The sequence below is a fragment of the Equus caballus genome, chromosome 12 (genome assembly GCF_041296265.1).
Source record: "Equus caballus isolate H_3958 breed thoroughbred chromosome 12, TB-T2T, whole genome shotgun sequence".
In the NCBI taxonomy this organism is placed as follows: Eukaryota; Metazoa; Chordata; class Mammalia; order Perissodactyla; family Equidae; genus Equus; species Equus caballus.
In genome coordinates, this window is record NC_091695.1 from 36,222,158 (window position 1) to 36,242,090 (window position 19,933).

At 38.7% G+C, this 19,933-nt stretch overlaps 1 protein-coding gene across 1 annotated transcript; it reads left to right on the top strand.

Moving 5' to 3' along the window:
• Positions 1-9,505: 9,505 nt before the first annotated feature.
• LOC138916542 (olfactory receptor 5A1-like) lies at positions 9,506-12,339 on the top strand. Its single transcript, XM_070229167.1, has 2 exons — positions 9,506-9,556; positions 11,374-12,339. The coding sequence occupies exons 1-2, from the start codon at positions 9,506-9,508 to the stop codon at positions 12,337-12,339; spliced, it is 1,017 nt and encodes a 338-aa protein (XP_070085268.1).
• The last annotated feature ends 7,594 nt before the right edge of the window (positions 12,340-19,933 follow it).

The window sequence follows — 19,933 nt, forward strand, 5'->3', positions numbered from 1 at the left end:
GATTAAAAAAACTAAGCACATAAATAAAGAGGGCACTTTGAATAAGAGTCAGCCATATCATTAAACTATGAAATCAGACTTACAAACCGTGTATTGAAATTATTAGATAGCAGTAATTTCAGTAAGTATGTTTAATCTGTTAAATAAGGATACTATTGAAAGTATGATGAAACAATAAGAGACTGTCAAAGCTGACCATTTGATCAAAAAACCAAGTGAAACTTAAAGAGAGAAAACAAAATATTATGATTGAAATTTGAAATTAATGGATGAGTTAAACAGCGAATTAGCACAACATGGTAGAATGAATTTACTGGGAGAGAGATCTGTAAAAGTTAAACAGAACACAGTAGAGAGAAAGAAATAATTAATGCTTCAGTGGTGTAGAAGGTAAAACAAGAAGATTCAACATATGCCTAATTCTAATTGGGGTTCCAGAGGCATATAATAGAAATACAGAGGCAATTTTCAGAGGAGTATCTCTATTTGTGGTCATCGCTTTCCCACTTAAATAAGCCCCTTCAGCATTTCTTCTAGAACTGGTTTCTTGGTGATAAACTCTTTTAATTTTTGCTTTTCTGGGAAGCTCTTCATCTCTCCTTTCATTCTGAATGAAAACCTTGATGGATAGAGTATTCTTGGCTATAGGTTTTTTCCTTCTAGCACGTTATAAATACGTTGTGCCATTCTCTTCTTGCCTGCAGGGTCTTGGCTGAGAAGTCCCCTGACAGCCTTATGGGCTTTCCTTTGTATGTCACTTGTGGCCTTTCTCTTGCTGCTTTTAGGATCTTCTCTTTAATTTTGGACATTTTAATTATAATATGTCTTGGTGTGGACCTCTTTGGGCTTCTCTTGTTTGGATCTCTCTGTGCTTCCTGTACTTGGATGTCTGTTTCCTTCCTTAGGTTAGGAAAATTTTCCTCTATTATTTCTTCAAATAAAATTTCTGCCCCTTTGTCTCTCTCTTCTCCTTCTGGGACACCTATAATCCGAATGTTGGCATGCTTGATATTGTCCCAGAGTTCCCTTAGACTGTTCTCATTCTGTCTAATTCTTTTTTCTTTTTTCTGTTTAGCTTGGGTGATTTCCTCTAGTCTTCCACCTAGCTCTCTGATCCATTCTTCTGCATCCTCTATTCTGCTACTGAGTCCCTCTAGTGAATTTTTCATTTCCAGTATTGTATTCTTCATTTCTGATTGGTTCTTTTTTATAGTTTCCAGTTCTTTGCTGATGAGCTCACTGTGTTCATCCAGTCTTCTCCCAACATCTGTGAGCATCCTTATGAGATTTTGTTTGAACTCTTTGTCAAGTAGGTCACTTGTTTCTGTTTCATTTAGTCCTTTTTCTGGGGTTTTGTCCTGTTCCCTTGCTCAGAAAGCGTTCCTTTGTCTCCTCATTATGCCTCTTTCTCTGTGCTTATTTCTATGTATTAGGTGAGTCCACTATGTCTCCTGATCTTGGAAAAGTGGCCTTATATATGAGATGCCTTATGAAGCCCAGCACTGTGCTTCCCTCTCATCAGCAGTCCAAATGATCCAGGAGTGACCCCTTTGTGGGCTACTTGTGTCTTTCTACTGTGGCAGAGTTGCTCTTACTGCAGGTACCCAGGGAGTCTAGTCTTTCCTTCCCTGGCCAGCTGTTTGTAAATCCGGTTTGGGGAGCCTCAGCATCATTGGCTACATAGTCTATCAGTACACTCCTATTGCAGTTTTCCTCTTAATTGGGTTGGTACCCAGTGTAGCTGGTTGCTAGGCTCAGGGGCTTACAGTTGCCATAGGCTTCAGGCCTGCAAAGCTGTTGTCAGTTCTCTTAGGAGTGCAGCTGAGTGGGGCTGACCCTAGGCATGGGAGCACCCAATTGTTTCAGACCTTGGAAGGTGGGGCTGATCCTTTTTATGGCTATTTGTGAAACACAGGTCTTCTGCCACTGATAAGCCTCACCCTTCACAGGACCACAAACACCATCAACACAGTCCTGGTCCATGCACATTTCCCAACCCCCTGGAGTGTACCCAAATGCCACACTGCAGAGGTCCCCACCTCTCCACAGATGCCCCCCACAGTTCATCTGGTCCTCACACAGGCCCTGCCCCACAGAGGTAGACACACTTGCGTGCCTGTAGAGGATCCAGGCACCCAGTGAATGCTTAAAAGTAGCCTGGGGGCTTGCTGTGGGGTGGGGCCAGTCCCTAGGGCAGGCTACCTGCCCCGGCTGAACTGGATTAAATCTGTGCTCTAGTGGGTGTGGCAGACCCCTGGGCTAACAGGCAAAGGGAAGAACCTCAATGGCTCCCCCCAAGATCTGTGTCAGCATGCCTGGGCCAGGTCAGAACAACGGCCCCCACCAATGTCTCAGTCTCCAGTGAGGTCCCTCCTCTCACCAAGATGCCCCAAGAGTCCAACACTAGAGTCTTGTTTCACCAAAGGACTGTCAGTCTTCTCTCTGGTGATTTTAGGTTGCTGCAATGAGCGAGTTTGTGCATAAGCCCTTTAAGACCCGGGTCTTTTCGGCTTTCAGCTGATAGCTTTTCTGGGGGTATCTTCATTGCAGTTAATAGCCAGCGAAGCCAGACCGTAAGACACTCATCTCAGTGGTGCTGAGTCTGAAGGATGCTTATAGCAGTATTGGCCTTGCTCCAGACCTCATTCCTCCAGCGAGGGCTGTGTACCTTATGATGTCTCCCGCCTGGCCAGCTAAGAAGCTCTGCTGCTCCCAAAGGTGGCTCTTTTCCTCTCCATCAGGAATTTCTGGCTCTTCTGCCTTATTCAGGACTGTCCCTTGTTGTGAGGGTTCTTTTTATCCAGTTTTCAGTTTTCTATCCAGGGTGATTTTCCCAAAAATAGTTTTAACATGTTTGTGTTTGTGGGAGGAGATGAGTTCAGAGTCTGCTTACACCACCATCTTGACAAGATCTCAGGACTGGGATCCTGCTTTTGCTTTGCATTTCCCAAAAGACTAGTCATGTTGAACATCTTTTCAGGTGTCTGCTGGCCATTTGGATGTCTTCAGCATGTTTCTGTAAAGCTGTTTGACAGTATCTTTTCTCCACCCTCAAAGGGTAATTTGCCTCTAATAGGAGTTGATAGCAGGGTTCAGAGTAGGATGAGGACGAGTATCAGTTCAGAAAAACTTTTGGTTACATTATCTACTGTTCATCTTTGATTCTGAAGAAAGAGGGAAGATTGTTTCACACCACACTCTCAGTTATCTTGGCTTCTGTCACTTACATTAATGGGACTCTCAGTGTTCCAGTATCTGAATATTGTCTGGCACACTGTAAGTACTTAATCAATATTTGCCAAATGAATGAACATTAGCATTTAATACAAATCTTAATATTTTGGTTCTTACTAAGTCAAAATTATTTTTCAGCACTGTAAGTTAGGAACTTACCTACAGTAAATTTCCTGAAAGTGTTTAACAAAAAATAAAATGAATAATGCATGTGTCAGGTAAGTTCTCTGTAGACTTCTTATAGCCAATCTTGCTTAAATGTGGATTGTTCTGTTGTTCTCATCCTCAATAGGGCACAGGAAATTCTGTAGAGCTCAAGCCCTCAGTGTCCAGTGGCTGTCTACCTGGACCCCTATGACGACAGTTTCTTAAGTGTCTGCTTGCAAACTCAGGCCCTATCCATCTTTTGGTTAGGGCCCCTCTGTTCTTGGTATCTCTAAACTTAGTTGATAGTTGTGCTGTCTGTAAGTCATTCTGAAGGCTCACTCATGTTTTTGGCCACATCACCTCTGCTTCAACTTCTTTTAGCTATCACATCCCTTCTCTGAGGCTTGAAAACCTAACAGCTTACCTGCCTGAAAGAAGGGAACAGTCAGAGATGTGGAGACATAAATATTAGGTAAAAAGCTAGATAATATTTCAAAAATATTATCCATAAGTTGTTCCACACTGCTAAGTCAAAAATTTAAATAGAATTTTGGTTGGGGCTAAAAGAAGATAATAAAGATGTTTTAGAAGCATGAGCAGACATCATTTTTTAATATATGGCAATTTACTGTTTGGCTTTCTCCATAGCCTGATCTCTTCTATTCTCTCTAAGATGTCCTTTCCATGGAGTGTCTAGAGAAAGAAAACCAGACCTTATGGACCAAAGGACAAGGACTTAGTGTCTTGGGATGCAATATAAGAATGGATTCTTTCAATGGATAAGAAGATAAAGAAGATGTAGCACACATATATACAATGAAATACTACTCAGCCATAAAAAGATGAAATCATTTCCTGCAACAATGAGGATCGACCTTGAGGGTATTATGCTAAGCAAAATAGGTCAGATGGAGAAAGAAAATTACTGTATAACCTTACTCATAAACAAACACATAGATGCATTTAACAGATTGGTAGTTAACAGAAGGAAAGGGCAAAAGAGGTGAAGGAGCACATATGTATAGTGAGCTAGATTTCTGGTGGTAAACTCGATGCAGCCTATACAGAAGTTGAAATGCAATGATGTACACGTGAAATTTATATAACATTATAAACAGTGTGACCTCGGTAAAGTAACTTTTAAGAAAACACCAAAAAGATAAAGAATTGCTTCTCCTGTATATTTGGAGAGAGAAGAAATCAAAGTGGGGTGGAGGGAGGCGGAAGGATTCCTTCTTGGTGTGTGTTTTGAGAATTATGAATATTATTTATCTTTTCAAATTTTATTACACACCTTGCTCAGTCTTCCCCCTTTTTATTCCCATCTCTGCCCTTCTTCATACAATCATTTTATCCTTCTCTTTTTCTCCCTCCTCTACTAATCTTTTCCTTGAAACAAAGCAGCTGGAACCATGAGAGAGAAGAAGAGATCTATTCATGTTTCTTCTTCCCTGCTCCAAATGTCTGGAAAGTCTTTCCAAATAGGAACAATCCATGGAGTCCCACATAAAAGCAAAAAAAAAAAAGTCAAAAATAAGAAGTTAGAGAGTCAAGATTCCCTCTACTGTCAAGAGTCTGACTCAGCATTGCTGGATGCTCACTACTTCCTGGTATGTTTCCCAGACAGAGGTCATGATGAATATTCCTCTGCTTTGGTGACATAATTTATTTTATAGAGAAAAAGGTTGAAATTGTTTGTTAAATCGGCCCCATGATTTTTCCAGGCTGAATGTAGGGTTGTTGATGTAAAAGTGTCTCAAAAGATGAACACCCCAAACAAGGGACCAAGTAACAGAGTTAGTCTCCCCTCCATCACCCAGGAGAGAAGTTATTCACCTCTTGCACTATTTCAATTGTTCCCTCTTTGTGGGGAGTTGTGCTCTGAAGACCTTTCTTATTTATGAGAGAAGGCTCATAAGCTTTTAAGCTCCTCTTCTCCCACAGCTGGATCATTTTTAAGGCAGGCTGAGTGAGCCAAACATTACTAACAAAAGACCATGAGTTCGTCTCAGAGCACTGATGGAGTGGGATAATCTCAAAATCTGGAAGTTGAAATATTTGTTGGCTGTTGCTGAATACCTGGGTACACCACGAAGAAAAAAGAGTTGGAACACAGGAGACTAAAGCTTTATGGAACACTTGGGTGAGTCATTAGGAGCTCTGCTCTAGGGATTGTGAAGGCCTAAGACCCAGGAAGAATTTCAAAGATTTATCATCATGGGTTGTGTGACCTTGAGCTATTTAATGCTCTGACCCAGGGTGTCCTCAACTGTAAAATTGGAATAATAAATGTCTTATAAATTTGTTGAAAATTAAAATAAGGTAAAACATAAAAGTATATTCAGAATAGCACCTGGAACACAGAACACACTCGATAAATATATCATGCCTTGATTTTCAGGAAAACTCAATCATATTAGAAGCAAAGAAAAAATTAATCAAATCTAGTAGTTTGGGGTTTTAGAAAAAAAGTGATAATTTGGGTTAACCAATTCTTTTCATAGAAATATTATTTGTAAAGGTGTTTCTGGTAATATGGTGGATGATATGTTCAAGGAAACCAATAATGCGAGATACAATCTAAAACACTTTATTTCATGGCTAAGCCAGTACTTTATCAGTACCTTGATAAAATAAATTTATCAAGGTACAGAAAAGAAAAGAAAAGCACACACCTCACAGGGTGGTGGGCTGAGACCAGTATTTTCCCAGGAGGGATCTACTAATGGCTGGCATCCCCAGGCCTGAGTTTTAATGAGCAAAGTATGAAGGGTAGGAGAAAAAGACAAGGTGTGAGAATGGCCCAGAGACAACATTCCTTCTCCATAATGCCACTTAAAATAGGGACTCTCAAAGGGTGATATTCTCAAGGGCAAACTAGAAAAAAACTACACAAAATGAGACAGTGATATGTTCACCTTTCTCAGCTTTAGTTTGAGAGAGAGAGAAAATGTAAAAACGTCTTCCCTGGTTCTTTTTTTTTAAATTTATTTTTTGAGATAAAATTGACTTATAACATTGTGTAAGTTTAAATTGTTGAACAGATTGGTTTCTTACATTTGATATTGCAATATTCTTACCATCCTAGCACTAGCTAACACCTCTACCACATTACACAAGTACGTTTCTTCTTTTGAGGTGGGAACAATAAGAGTCTAGCTTATACAGATTTTGAGATGTAATGATGTACATCTGAAAATTATATGTTAGAAGCCAATGTTACCTCAATGAACAAAGATGTAGTCTCTTAGGAACTGTGAAGTTTATGACAGCATATTGTTGTCTATAATCACTAGGCTGTGCATTGTATCTCTAGGATGTATTTGGTAGTTACAAGTTTGTACCCTTACAGAATGTATCTCCAATTCCCCCACCCCTAGTATCTGGTAACCACCATTCTATTTGCTGTTTTTACAAGTTCAGCTCTTTTAAAATCCGCACATAAGTGATATCATACAGTTTTCTCTTACTCTATCTGACTTGATCTCACTTAGGATAATGCCTTTATGTTCCTTCCATGTTCCTGCAAATGGCAGGGTTGCCTTCTTTCTCATGGATCAGTAATATTACATTGTGTGTGTGTGTGTGTGTGTGTGTGTGTGTGTGTAACATCTTCTTTATCCATTCATGCATTGACGGACACTTAGGGTGTTTGCATATCTTGGCTTTTCTGAATAATGCTGCAATAAACATGGGATATCTGTTGTTTATTTCATTTATATATACCCAGCAGTGCAATTGCTGGATCATATGGTAGTTCTATTGCTATTTTTTTGAGAAAACTCCACATTTTATTCCACAGTGGCTGAACCAATTTACATTCCCACAACAATGTGTGATGGTTCCCTTATCTCCACATCCTTGCCTACACTTGTTCACTCTTGTCTTCTTGATGATAGCCATTCTAACAGGTGTGAGTTGATATCTCATCATGGTTTTGATTTGTATTTCCATGATGATTAATGATATTGAGCATCTTTATATGTTCCTTTTGAACGTCTTCTTTAGAAAAGATGTCAATTTAGTTCCACTGCTTATTTTTTAATCAGGTTGCTTGATATTTGTTACTGAGTTGAAAAAGTTCTCTAAATGTATTAAATAATAACCTCATATCTGATATATGGATTGCAACTGTTTTCTCCCATTCTCTAGGTTGCCTTTCAGTTTTGGGGTTGTTTCTTTTGCTTTGTAGAAACTTTTTACTTTGATGTAGTCCCACTTGGTGATTTTCGCTTGTGTTGCTTGTCCTTTTGGTGTCAAATCCAAAAAATCATTGCAAGATCGATGTGAAGGAGCTTTTCCTATATTTCTTCTTCTAAGTGTTTTATGGTTTTAGATGTTTAAATCTTTAATTCATTTCAAGTTAAGTTTTCTGAGTAGTGTAAGTAAGGGGTCTCCAGTCTTCTCTGCCTTTGTATGGAGTCATCTGCTCCACTCTTCTTCCTCCCTCTTGTGGCCAAATTCTTAAGATACTGTGTTTTTAGTTGTTGCCATTTACTAGGTGGTACTGGAAACTTTTTTTTGTTTTCCAGAAGGTGGCACTCCAGCTCATGTTTGTGGTTTCTCCCTTGTCCACAAAACAGGTCTGTTTTTTTGAGATGACTCAATTTACCAGATTTGCTCTCACAGGAATGTGCACAAAGAGCTAGTTGCAGAGTGAGGGGGATATGGGTTTAGCACTGGGTGGTTGAGGGTTCCAGTGGATCTGGAGGGGAGATCCTTTGCTGAGGTACCCCTTGAGGCTCATGGGTAGACTTCCTGCTGAAATTCTGAGCTCCTGTGCCCCTCTAATTCCCTTTGATATTAGTATCTTCCTCTTACCTGATCTCCCTTCTCCCTCCACTCGTGGTCTATCCACCCCTGTAGTTGACATACCTCTAGAGAGAACCGGGTTCTCCAGCTGTGTCCAGCCCTGCTGGAGTAGCCTGGGCACTAACTCACTGCTGCTTTCCTCTGGCAGGACAGTTTGCTGCTGCTGAGTAGTTCATCTTCTGCAGTGTTGCCTTGAAGGTGGTGGTGCCGGGAAATCACCTTTGCCTATCTTTACTGTGACCAAACTCACACCTTTTTTCTGCTTCAGTAATGTGCTGGAATCACATCTCCAGAAGACTTATCTTACACAAAATCTCTCTCATTCACAGTTGTCTGCCCAAGTGTGCACTCTCCAGGCTTACCTGACCACGGCCAAGATGGTTTGGGGCAGGTTTGTGGGCTCCTGCTGGCTCTCTAGCCCATACCAAAGTCTGTCTGCTTATTACTGGATGCACAGGTGGGTGAGATTCCTCCTGGATCCCTTTGCATTTGGTGCTGGTTACTACAACTTCCACACAGGCTCTTTTGTTCATGGTTGGATGTCTTTAGTCACTGGAATGCTGATATCAGCCCTTGTCTTGATAATTTTTACTCTCATCCATCTAATTATGTAGATTGCAGCCTAAATATTATCACTATTGTGTTGTCAAAAAAACGCCAAGTCAAAATTTTTGTTTAAAGGGATTCTTGGTTGATATTTTACCCCTGGAATCTGACAGAAGTGATATAAACCATTTCTGAAGAAACAAATTTTAAACACAAGCATCAATGATTCCTACAGATAAATTTTAAAGAAATATGAACTTAAGATAAAAAATTCACTAAGCCTACTAATAAACAGGGCGCCTTTGGTAAGAGTCAGAAATATCCTTAAACCATGGAATCAGATTTGCAAATATATGTATTTAAATTATTAGATAATAACTTCAATAAGTATGTTGAATACATTTAAATAAAGGATGCTATGGAAAGTATGAAGAAACAATAAGAGACTATCAAAACTGACCATTTGGGAAGAACGAAATGGAACATCTCAAGAGAAAAAAAATATGATTGAAATTTGAAATTAATGAGTGAGTTAAATAGCCAATCAGCACAACTTATGGTGGAATGAATTTACTGGAAGAGAGATTTGTAAAAATTAAACAGAACACAGTAGAGCAATACAAATAATGAATGTTTCAGTGATGTAGGGGGCAGAGCAAGTAGATCCAATGATGTACATCTAATTGGGGTCCCAGAGACATATAATAGAAATGTAGAGGCAATTTTCAGAGGAGTATCTGTGTTTAGTAGACAGCATACGAGAGTCATGGTTACCGTGTTGAATGAATGGACATTAGAGGAAGCTGTGAATACGTCTGTGAGTAGAAAGAGAAGAACGGTACATGCTGTAGCTGCTCAATAAATAAATTTGGTTGTCATGATTATTGGTTACGTTGATGATGAAGAATGTAATTTTCTGCTCTGTTCTCACAAAATTCTCCTTCCATTCAGTTTCCATGTGGACAGAATCACACCTAAGTCTGAGACGGTAAATGCATAGCTTGTCTGCTACCATTTCTCCTTCTGTACTGATGGCAGACATCTTGACTTTCTTTTCTAATTAATGTCTTCATTGCTTCAGATTTCTTCTTGAAACGGTGCCCCCAGAATCAATGATTGATCTGATTTTGGGAAATGAACAGTTTTACATTGTTTCTAAGGCTATACCTTGTGCTTCCATGGTGATTTTGTCTTTCCATTCACTTTTGCAACTAGGAGGCTGGTAAATGGCTGGGAGGGAGGAAGACATTCTGGATGGCTAATGCTGTATTTATTTGTAGTTCATACACATAGCTTATTCCGTTAATATCATAGCCTTTCTCCAGAGAGGTCTCCAAGACTTCTACTTTTACCTGTATATGGAAAATCCAGGCCACATTTAACATCTATTTTCTACCTTTCACAGCCCCGATGATTTTATTTCTGGTGTAGGTCATCTGAATAAAAAATGTGTTTGCATTGGGGCATGTCCTAACGACCATCTAGAGAGAAGACAGCTATTTCATCTTGAAGAGGGCATACAGAGCCTAGTGCAAAAATATTGTTTTGCTTATTTACCATTTGGCCTGAAGACTTAGTTCTTGCCTTCCTTGAACTGGCTCCAAAGAGAAAAAGAGAAAGAACTTCCAGAAATCCTGCCTCTGTTTCTTAGTCCCCATGCCCATTGCCTAAGCGTTCTAACCCTTACATGAGTTCAAGTTACTCTACTTCATAGGAGAAGACTCAAACCTAGGAATCAATAATAAAATCCAGGATGATTGAGAATCCAACAAAACCATATGCAAGGTGTTAAGTGGTTGTAATTTGCTGTGTAAAGGTTCCAGAGTTTCCAACAGATTTTTAAAGTATCACTGACTCAAAGATGATCCAGAATCATTGCTCTAGACAGTTTAACTCATAAGTATCTCTGATTTGAGGTAATAAAAATCTGCACCGGCAAGGATGGGCATATAATGACCAGGCTTTTACAACCTGGTCTTGTCTAACTTCTCAGGAGACTTCATAGAGCCATTAAGTTTAAGTCACATCGAGCTCCAAGCTATTTCTTGGTGCATGACTCTTCCTACCATCCCATTGCATTATTCTTATTTCTCTCCAGGCTCTATGAAACCAGAAATGCAGTTATAGAATTGTCTACCCTCTCTGACTGCAGATTAATTGAATATTAGTTCCCAAAGGGATTTTAAAGAGTATCTATTTTACTATCCTCAATTGACCATGAGGTCCAGCATGATTCAGGGGTTTTTTCAAGCACTGAATTAATTTCACAGGCGTGGCTGATCAGAATCATTCTGTTTTACCATATAGAGGGAGGACAGTATTTTCCTAATTTAATCTATTTCCACTTCTCATATATTTGTAAAACCTGAAATGGTAAAACATGAAATTAAGACATTTTAGGAGATAATGTACCAATGATATTCATTACTGTCTTTTGCCCCAAAGAGAATGACTGTACTTATGAAAGAAAATTTTTCAGTTAAGTTTGGTGATTATACATGGAACAAAAAGATTAACCCAACATTGATGATTTAAGATGTATATCTAGTCAGCTGCATGACTGGAAAGAAATGAAGAGTATTTCTTTGTGCTTTTTGAGAATAAAACCATTTCCTTCTCTCATCGTTTTCTCAGCAGCTGTCACCAAGCAGGTCCATGGAAGGGGATAGAAATCGTACCTCTGTGGACATGTTTGCTCTCCTGGGACTCTCAGATGAAAAAGGTGTGCAGCCTATCCTCTTTCCAATCTTCCTAGGGATCTACCTTGTGACTCTCATCTGGAACATGGGTCTTATCATCCTAATCAGGATGGACTCCCACCTGCGCACACCTATGTACTTTTTTCTCAGTTTCCTGTCATTTATAGACATCTGCTATTCTTCTTCCACCAGCCCAAGGATGCTTTCAGACTTCTTAAAAGAAGAAAAAACGATTTCATTCATTGCTTGTGCCACCCAGTATTTTGTTGGGTGCTGGATGTGTCTGATGGAGTGCTGTCTCTTGGCTGCCATGGCCTATGACAGATATGTTGCTATTGGTAGGCCTCTGCAGTACTCAGCGGTCATGGCTCCTGGCCTCTGTCAGAAGATGATTGCTGGGGCCTATGGGAGTGGTTTCCTTAGTAGCTTAGCTGAAATAATCCCTTGCTTTCATCTCTACTACTGTGGGCCCAATATCATTCCAAATTTCTTCTGTGACATAACCCACATCATATCCTTGTCTTGTTCCAATCCCTTCATCAGTCAAATGATTCTTTTTCTCATAACTTTTTTTGTTGGATTTGGTTCTTTCCTTGTTATACTCTTATCCTATGGCTTCATTGCAGCTTCCATCCTGAAAATATCCTCTATCAAAGGTAGTGCCAAGGCCTTCAATACCTGTGCCTCTCACCTGTTAGTAGTAACAATCTTCTATGGCACAGGCCTCTCGGTGTACATGCATCCTAGTTCTACTCACTCCAAGAAGCAGAACAAGGTGCTGTCAGTGTTCTATGTTATCTTTATCCCCATGTTAAACCCTCTTATCTATAGTCTGAGGAACAAGGAGATCAAAGAGGCCTTCCAGAGGGTGATAAAGAGGACCACACATTTACTTCAGTAAGAACAATATTTGTGCAGGTGTTATTTTCCCTATAAGGAAAAGAGGGATAAGAATATGTAAATAACATTTTGTATGTCGCAAGAATAGCTAAGTAGAGAGAAGATGTGACAACCTGGCTTCTGGGTTCCTGGTGCCATTATGTTTAGCTGCCACCACCAAGTGATCTGTCTGAGGCAGTGTCATCAGCATTGAACTGCATTTAAAAGGCTTGTTTACATAACTAGGCTCAGGTAGATAAAATCTGATGTTTGGACAACAGAGGTTCTGATAGATATTATATGTAGATAAATGACAAGACCTAGGAAGTCATGCATGGTTCTTCCCTCTACAATTTTTAAAATGTCCTTTATTTATTTTTGGTTGTTAAGCACTTTTTATATTTAAATAGAAATAAAATTACTTATAAAATCACATATGTATAAGTTAACAATAATTTAAAAAAGAATACCTTATCATCTGAGTTCCAAACACAGAGCGAGAAAGTCAGTGTGAGAAAGAGGAACACAGAAAGAGATAGGTAGAAAGAGAAATAGAGACACAAACACACAGAGGGAAAAGAAAGAGAGAGTGAAAAAGTGAACAGAGAGAAGGGAAGGGGAAGGGAGGAGAGGAGACAAAAGAAGAGGAGAGGGGAAAAGATTGATCTGTCTTTATTCCAAAATAACTTTGTTCCCTCCATCTTACTCCTTGAAACTCCTTATGAAGTGAGTTGTGAAAAACAGATGGGAGAAAGGAATAGTAGAAAGGAGGGGCACTTTTCAGGTTAAGAGTTGGGGAGATTCTCAGAGGCTAGAAAGAAGTCAAAGTCATCAATTTCTGGGCACAGGTGGCCTGAAGCATGCTCCATGGTAGCTTCCCAGGGACAGCGAAAGACTCAGAAACAAAGGCTGTCATGTTATGTCTAGGGACTCACAGTCTGAGTCCCAGAGATGTGAGCCCCCTAGGAATTCCAAGTCCTTAAGTATGATCAGCAAGCAGTAGAAACAGTCTGTATGAGGGTACCATGGAGACTCAAAGTCTAACCAAGAGAATTTAAAGAAAATTTTAAAAAGAGATATTTTTCAGACAAGAGTTTATAGACTAAGCTTCATACATACTACAGTAGTGTATACACAACATACTACACTTCACTAGTTACATTGCATAGATGTGATTTTTGTTCTATTATTATGTGCACTTGGCAAGTGGGAAATTATCCCGATTTTACAGATAGAACTTTTGGGTATATTGTGGTCTGCCTTGTTCTTCCCAGGGTAGCAAGAATCCGTCTTGAAGCTCACTAAGTATCAGATGTGGAACATAAATGGTTTTTACTGATCAGAAACGTCATTTATTGCTTTGCCATGGTGCCCAATTTCTATACCTTAGGTGTTATATATTTAAACTATCTTACAAATCTGTTCATTGAAAATATTCACAACACAGTTTTTATCAGAGTGAATACATAACTATTAACCAATTGGTAAGAGTTAAATCAAATAATTAACTCATTATCCCATCCATCCCTTTCTCCTTAGAAGTAAGATTAGCTGAAGTAGATCCAACATGAATGGGGACCTTTCTAAAACATCTCTGTATCCCTAGTAATGGCAGGGTAGATGAGCTCCATTAAAAAACCAAAAACCAAAACACTAAAACCAAAAGTTCGTGGGAATGATCTTAAGTAGATATTTTTTTCTTTTGTGAGGAAGATTAGCCCTGAGCTAACATCTGCTGCCAATCCTCCTCTTTTTTGCCAAGGAAGACTGGCCCTGAACTAAATTCATGCCCATCTTCCTCTACTTTATACGTGGGATGCCTGCCACAGCATGGCTTGCCAAGTGGTGCATATGTCCACACCCGGGATCTGAACTGGCGAACCCCAGGCTGCCGAAGTGGAATGTGCGAACTTAACCGCTGCAAAACAGGGCCAGCCCCAGTAGATATTTTTAATGAAGAATTAGTAATGCAGCATAATATATTGGAAAGAACTCCAATTCAGAACACATAAATTTCACCTACTTTTTTTTTTTTGGTGAAGATTAGCCCTGAGCTAACATCCTCCTCTAATCTTCCTCTTTTTCCCTGAGGAGGATTGGCCCTGAGCTAACATCTGTGTCCATCTTCCTCTATTTTATATGTGGGATGCCTGCCACAGCATGGCTTGATAAACTGTGTGTGTGTCTGCACCCAGGTTCTGGGTCTGCAAACCCCAGGCTGCCAAAGAGGAGCACATGAACTTAACCACTGCAGCACCATGCCAGCCCCTAAATTGCACCTACTTAAAGGGAAGGCATGCTGTTTACTTCACACTCTGATAAGTGCTTCATAAGCATTGTATAATTTGATTTTATGAAGAGCTGCTCCATCAAGTAGCTCATACTATAAGCCCCATTTTTAAGGTGATAATAGTGAGGTTTGAAGAGGTTAATTTGCTCAGGAACACACAGCAAGGATGTGGAAAGCTGGAATTCAACCAATTAGCTGATACCAGTGCCCATGGTATTAACCTCAATGATCTGTGACTCTGTCATGAATTAGTTTCATTGTATTCCTTGTTGCTCCTATATCCTCACTTATGCATAGGAAATCATGCTGTGTCAGCCACCCAGGGCTGCTGTGATAATTGATTCAGGTCAGGGAGTTGAGAAAGTGTGCATATTTAAAATGGAATCAATTTGTGAACAGGGAAGTGTCCAAATATCTAATTTATTGTTTTTAAGCTGTATTGTCAGCCAGTTGTGTCATCTTTGGTAAATGTCTTAGCACCTCTGGCTTCAATCCTCACCTTGAAAATGATGGTATTAAACTAGGTGCTCTCTCGGTCCCTTCCAGCTCAAAGAAATCTAAGTTCATTAAAAGAAAAGCTATAATTACGAGGTCATAATAGGACCATGGGGAAGTGGGGAATTGAGTCAGAAGGGACATGGCAAAGTGGGATGTGAAATTAGCAGGGAAATCATCTTGATGACAACCATGACACCAGAAGGCAGGTACCTGGAGAGTTTTCTCCCTATAATTGTCTTTTCTCCTTTCACTTCTGCCTTAATAATACATTTAAGAGGATCTCCAGTTGTGGGCATCTCTTTGGCTGTGAGTGGACAACCAATGTCATGGCCAAAAGCGCCCATCCTGGAGTGCAATAGGGCACACCTGAATAATTCTTTTGAAAAGAATAAGGAATTTCAACTTTGTCAAGAACTCTTGTTATCCTGAGGGATCTAGGTCAAGGTGAGAGGGCAAGATTTATAGAAAACAGTGGATTCTGTGTTATCCCAATATCCATGTGATTCTTCCAGTAAGACCAACATGGAGTAAGATTTATGGTCCTCATAAGTTTTATGAGGTTTATGTTATCTCTCATTCTTAACCTCTTCTCATATTTCTTTATCTAGCCTTTTTGTTCTGGTTAAGACTGTCAGTACTATGTTGAATGAGAGTGGTGAGAGTGAGCATCCTTGTCTTGTTCCTGATGTTAGAGGAAAAAGTTTGTTTTTCACATTGAGTATAACATTAGCTGTGGGTTTGTTTTTGATGGCATTTGTTATGTTAAGGTATTGTCTTTCTATTTCCAGTTTTTTTGGGTTTTAATCATGAAAGGATGTTGTATTTTATCCTATGCTTTTTCTGCATCTATGAGATGACCACGTGATTTCTATCTTTCATTCTAGTAATGTGGTGTGTCACATTTATTGATTTGTGCATGTTGAACTATCCTTCCATCCCATGGATAAATCCCAGTTGGTCATAGTATATAATCCTTTTCCTGTGTGGTCGAATTTGATTTGCTAATATTTCCTGACTATTTTTGCATCTATATTTAGGATGGATATTGGCCTATAGTTTTTTTTTTTTTCCTGTGGTGTCCTTATCTGGCTTTGGTGTCAGGGTGATATTGACCTCCTAAAATTCCATTAGAAGTATTCCTTCCTGTTTTTGAAAGTGTTTGAGAAGGATTGGCACTAATTATTCTGTAAATGTTTGGTATAATTTGCCTGGGAAGATATCTGCTTCTGTGGGTTTCTGTGTTAGGAGGTTTTTGATTACTGATTCAATCTCCTTATTTGTCTTTGTTCTATTCAAATTTTCTGTGTCTTCCTGATTCATTCTTGATAGCTTGTATATTTCTAGGAAGTTCTCCATTTCTTCTAGATTATTCAATTTGTTGGCATATGATTGTTCATAGTAGTTCCTTATAATCTTACGTATTTCTGCAGTATTGCTTGTAATGTCTCCTATTTCATTTCTGATTTTGAGACTTTTGACTTTATTTCTTAGTCTAAAGATTTGTCAATTCTTTTTGTCATATGGAAAACTAGCTCTTAACTTCATTGATTGATTCTATTGTTTTTTTGGTATGTAACTTATTTACTTCCACTCTGACCTTTGTTATTTCCTTCCTTCTACTCACTTTGGGCTTAGTTTGTTCTTTTTTAGTCCCTGAGACATAATGTTAGGTTGTTATTAGAGATTCTTCTATATGCTTAATATATGCATTTATCACTATAAAATTCCCTCTCAGAAATGCTTTTGTAGCATCCCATTGGTTGTGGTGTATTATGTTTCCATTTCAGTTAGTTTCAAGATGTTTTTTGATTTCCTGTTTGATTTCTCATTTGACTCAATGGTTGTTCAGGAGTGTGTTGTTTAGTTTACACATATGTATACATTTTGCAGCTTTCTTCTTCTTTATTTCTAGTTTCATATCAATGTTGTCAGAAGAGATACTTGGTATGATTTCAATCTTAAATTTTGTAAGACATATTTTGTGTCCTATCATATGATGTATTCTGGAAATATTCTGTGTGAACTTGAGGAGTGCATGTATTCTGCTGCTATTGGATGGAATGTTCTATAAATGTCTTAGGTCCATTTCATCTAATGTGTGTTTTAAGTCCAACATTTCCTTTGTTGATTTTCTGTCTGGATGAACTACCCATTGCTAAAAGATGGGTATTAAAATCCCTATAATTATTGTATGGTGTCTAAATCTCTTTTCAGGTCTGTTCATATTTGATTAATATACTTTATTGCTCTGATTTTGAATGCATATATATTTACATTTATCATCTTGATGACTTGCCCTCTGTATTGTTATATAATGATCTTTTTTGTCTCTTGTTTCTGTGTTTGGCTTAAAGTGTTTTTGTCTGATATGAATGTAGCTATTTCTGCTTCATTTTGCTTTCTCCTTGCATAAAGTGTCTTTTCCATCCCTTCACTGTGAGTCTATGTGTGTCTTAAAGCTGTAGTGAGTCTCTTGTAGGCAGCATATAGTTGGGTCTTGCTTTTTAATCCATCCAGTACTCTGCCTGTTGATTGGTGAATTCAATCCATTTACATTTGGAGTGATTATTGATATTTGAGGACTTACTAATGCAATCTTATTCATAGTTTTCTGGTTGGTTTTTATTTTAGTTGTTTCTTTTCCCCTCTGTTTCTGTGTACCATAGTACATTGGTGATTTTCTTGGGTCGTATGCTCTATTTTCTCTTTCTTTGTGTTTTGGGAATCTACTCCAAGTTTTTGCTTTGTGCTTATCATAAGTCTTATATAAACATCTCACAGGGAGGGCAGTCCATTTTTAGCTTATAGTAACTTAACTTAGTCTACAAAAGCCGTACCTGTCTATTCTCCCCTTTTATGTTGTGTATGCCATTATTTCTTTTCACATGTATTGTTTAACAAATCATAGTAGCTACAATTATTTTAACACTCTTCACTTTTAACATTTTAAAGTATAGTTAAGTGGTTTACACACCACCCAAGTACAGAGTAAGAATCTTTTTAAGCCTGATAGTGTATTTCCCTTTATTACTGTGTTGTATACTTTCAGATGTTTTAATGTCACTGACTGATGTCTTTTTGTTTCAGCTGAAAAAACTTCTTACAGCATTTTTTCCAAGGCAGGTCTAGTGGTGATGAACAGCCTCAGCTTTTGTGTTTCTAGGAAAGTCTTTATTCATACTCGTATCTGAAGTGTAACTTTGTGGGATAGAGTATTCTTGGCTTTCAGTTTTTCTTTCAGTACTGACTGTGTCATTTTACTCTCTCCTGGCCTGTAGGATGTGTGCTTGAAAACTGCTGATAGCTTAGTGAAGATTCATTTTTAGGTTATAATCTCTCTCTCTTTTTTTTAAGGATTCTCTCTTTATCTTTGATTTTTGATAGCATTATTATAATGTGTCTTGGAGAAGCTCTTTTTTCATGAGATAATGGAGTTATCTGTTAGCTTTCTGAACTTAGATGTTTAAATCTCTCCCAGGTTTTGGAAGTTCTCAGGATTATTTATTTAAATAAAATTTTTGCCACCTTCTCTGTCTTTTCTAATTTATAACGTCTATTATTCTAATTTGGTTTTGATGGAATCCCATAGATTACGTAGGCTTTCTTTGTTATTTCTCATTCTTTTTTCTTTGCTCAGCACTGACTGTGTTATTTCAAACTCCCTGTCCTGTAGCTCACATTTTCATTTTTCATCTGCTCTACTCTACTGCAGATGCTCTCTATTGCATTTTTCATTTCATTCATTGAACGCCTCAGATCCTGAATTCCTGTTTGGTTCCTTTTTATAATTTTTATCTCTTTGGTGAGTATCTCATTTTGTTCATTTTTCCTCCCTTATGTCATTCAATTGTTTTTCCGAGTTTTCTTGTGGTTGTTTTAAACAGCTGTTTTAAAAATCTTTATCAGCCAGGTTGCAAAATTCTGTGCCTTTCAGCTTTGTACTTTGAGAATTATTGTTCTCTTTAGGTGGTGACATATTTTCTTGATAATTCATGTTTCTTGTAGGTTTGTATTGCTGCTTTAGTATTTGAAGTAGCAGACATCTCCTTAAACCTTTACTAATTGCCTCAGATGGGGTATGCCATCTTTTGTGATTTTATAGGTGAGTTTTCCTCTGCCTTTGTATGGGTACACATGTTCCACTCTTCTCGTTCCCTCTTGTTGTAGAATTCTTAAGCTATTGTATTTTCTCTCGTTCTTACCACCTAACCAGTCTGGCTATTGGAAACCTCTATTTAGTTTTCAAGAATGTGGCTCTAGAGCTCCTGTTTGTGGTTTCTCCCTCGCCCAGAGACCCTGATCTCTCTTTCTGAGAGAACTCAGTTTACTAGAGCTGCTCTCACTGCTGCTCTCAAGAATATGCACAAGAAGCTAGTGGCAGGGTGAGGAGAGGTGTGGGTTTAAGACTGGGAGGCTGGGGTTTCTCGTGCATCTGGTCAGGAGATCTTCTGTTGTGGTACTCTTAGTGGCTCATTGGTGGACTTCCTGCTGAAATAGGGAACTATACTTCATTAATACCTTTGATATATGTTTTTTTGATCCCTTTCCTGATCTCCTCTCTCTCTCCAGTCATGGATTACTTGTTCAGTAGTCTAGGTACTTCTAGGGATAAAGAGGTTTCTGAATGCATCTAGCACAACTGTGGTATCCTGGGTACTCAGTGACTGTTCTTTTTCCCCTGCAGGAGAGTTTGCCACGACGAATTGTTTAACTTCTGCAGTGTTGCCTTGGGAAAGGTGGTGCTGAGAAATCTCCTTTCATTGTCTTCACTGTAAACAAATTCGTATTTTTCTTCAGCTCCAACTGTGTGCTGGAATCCTCTCTCAGG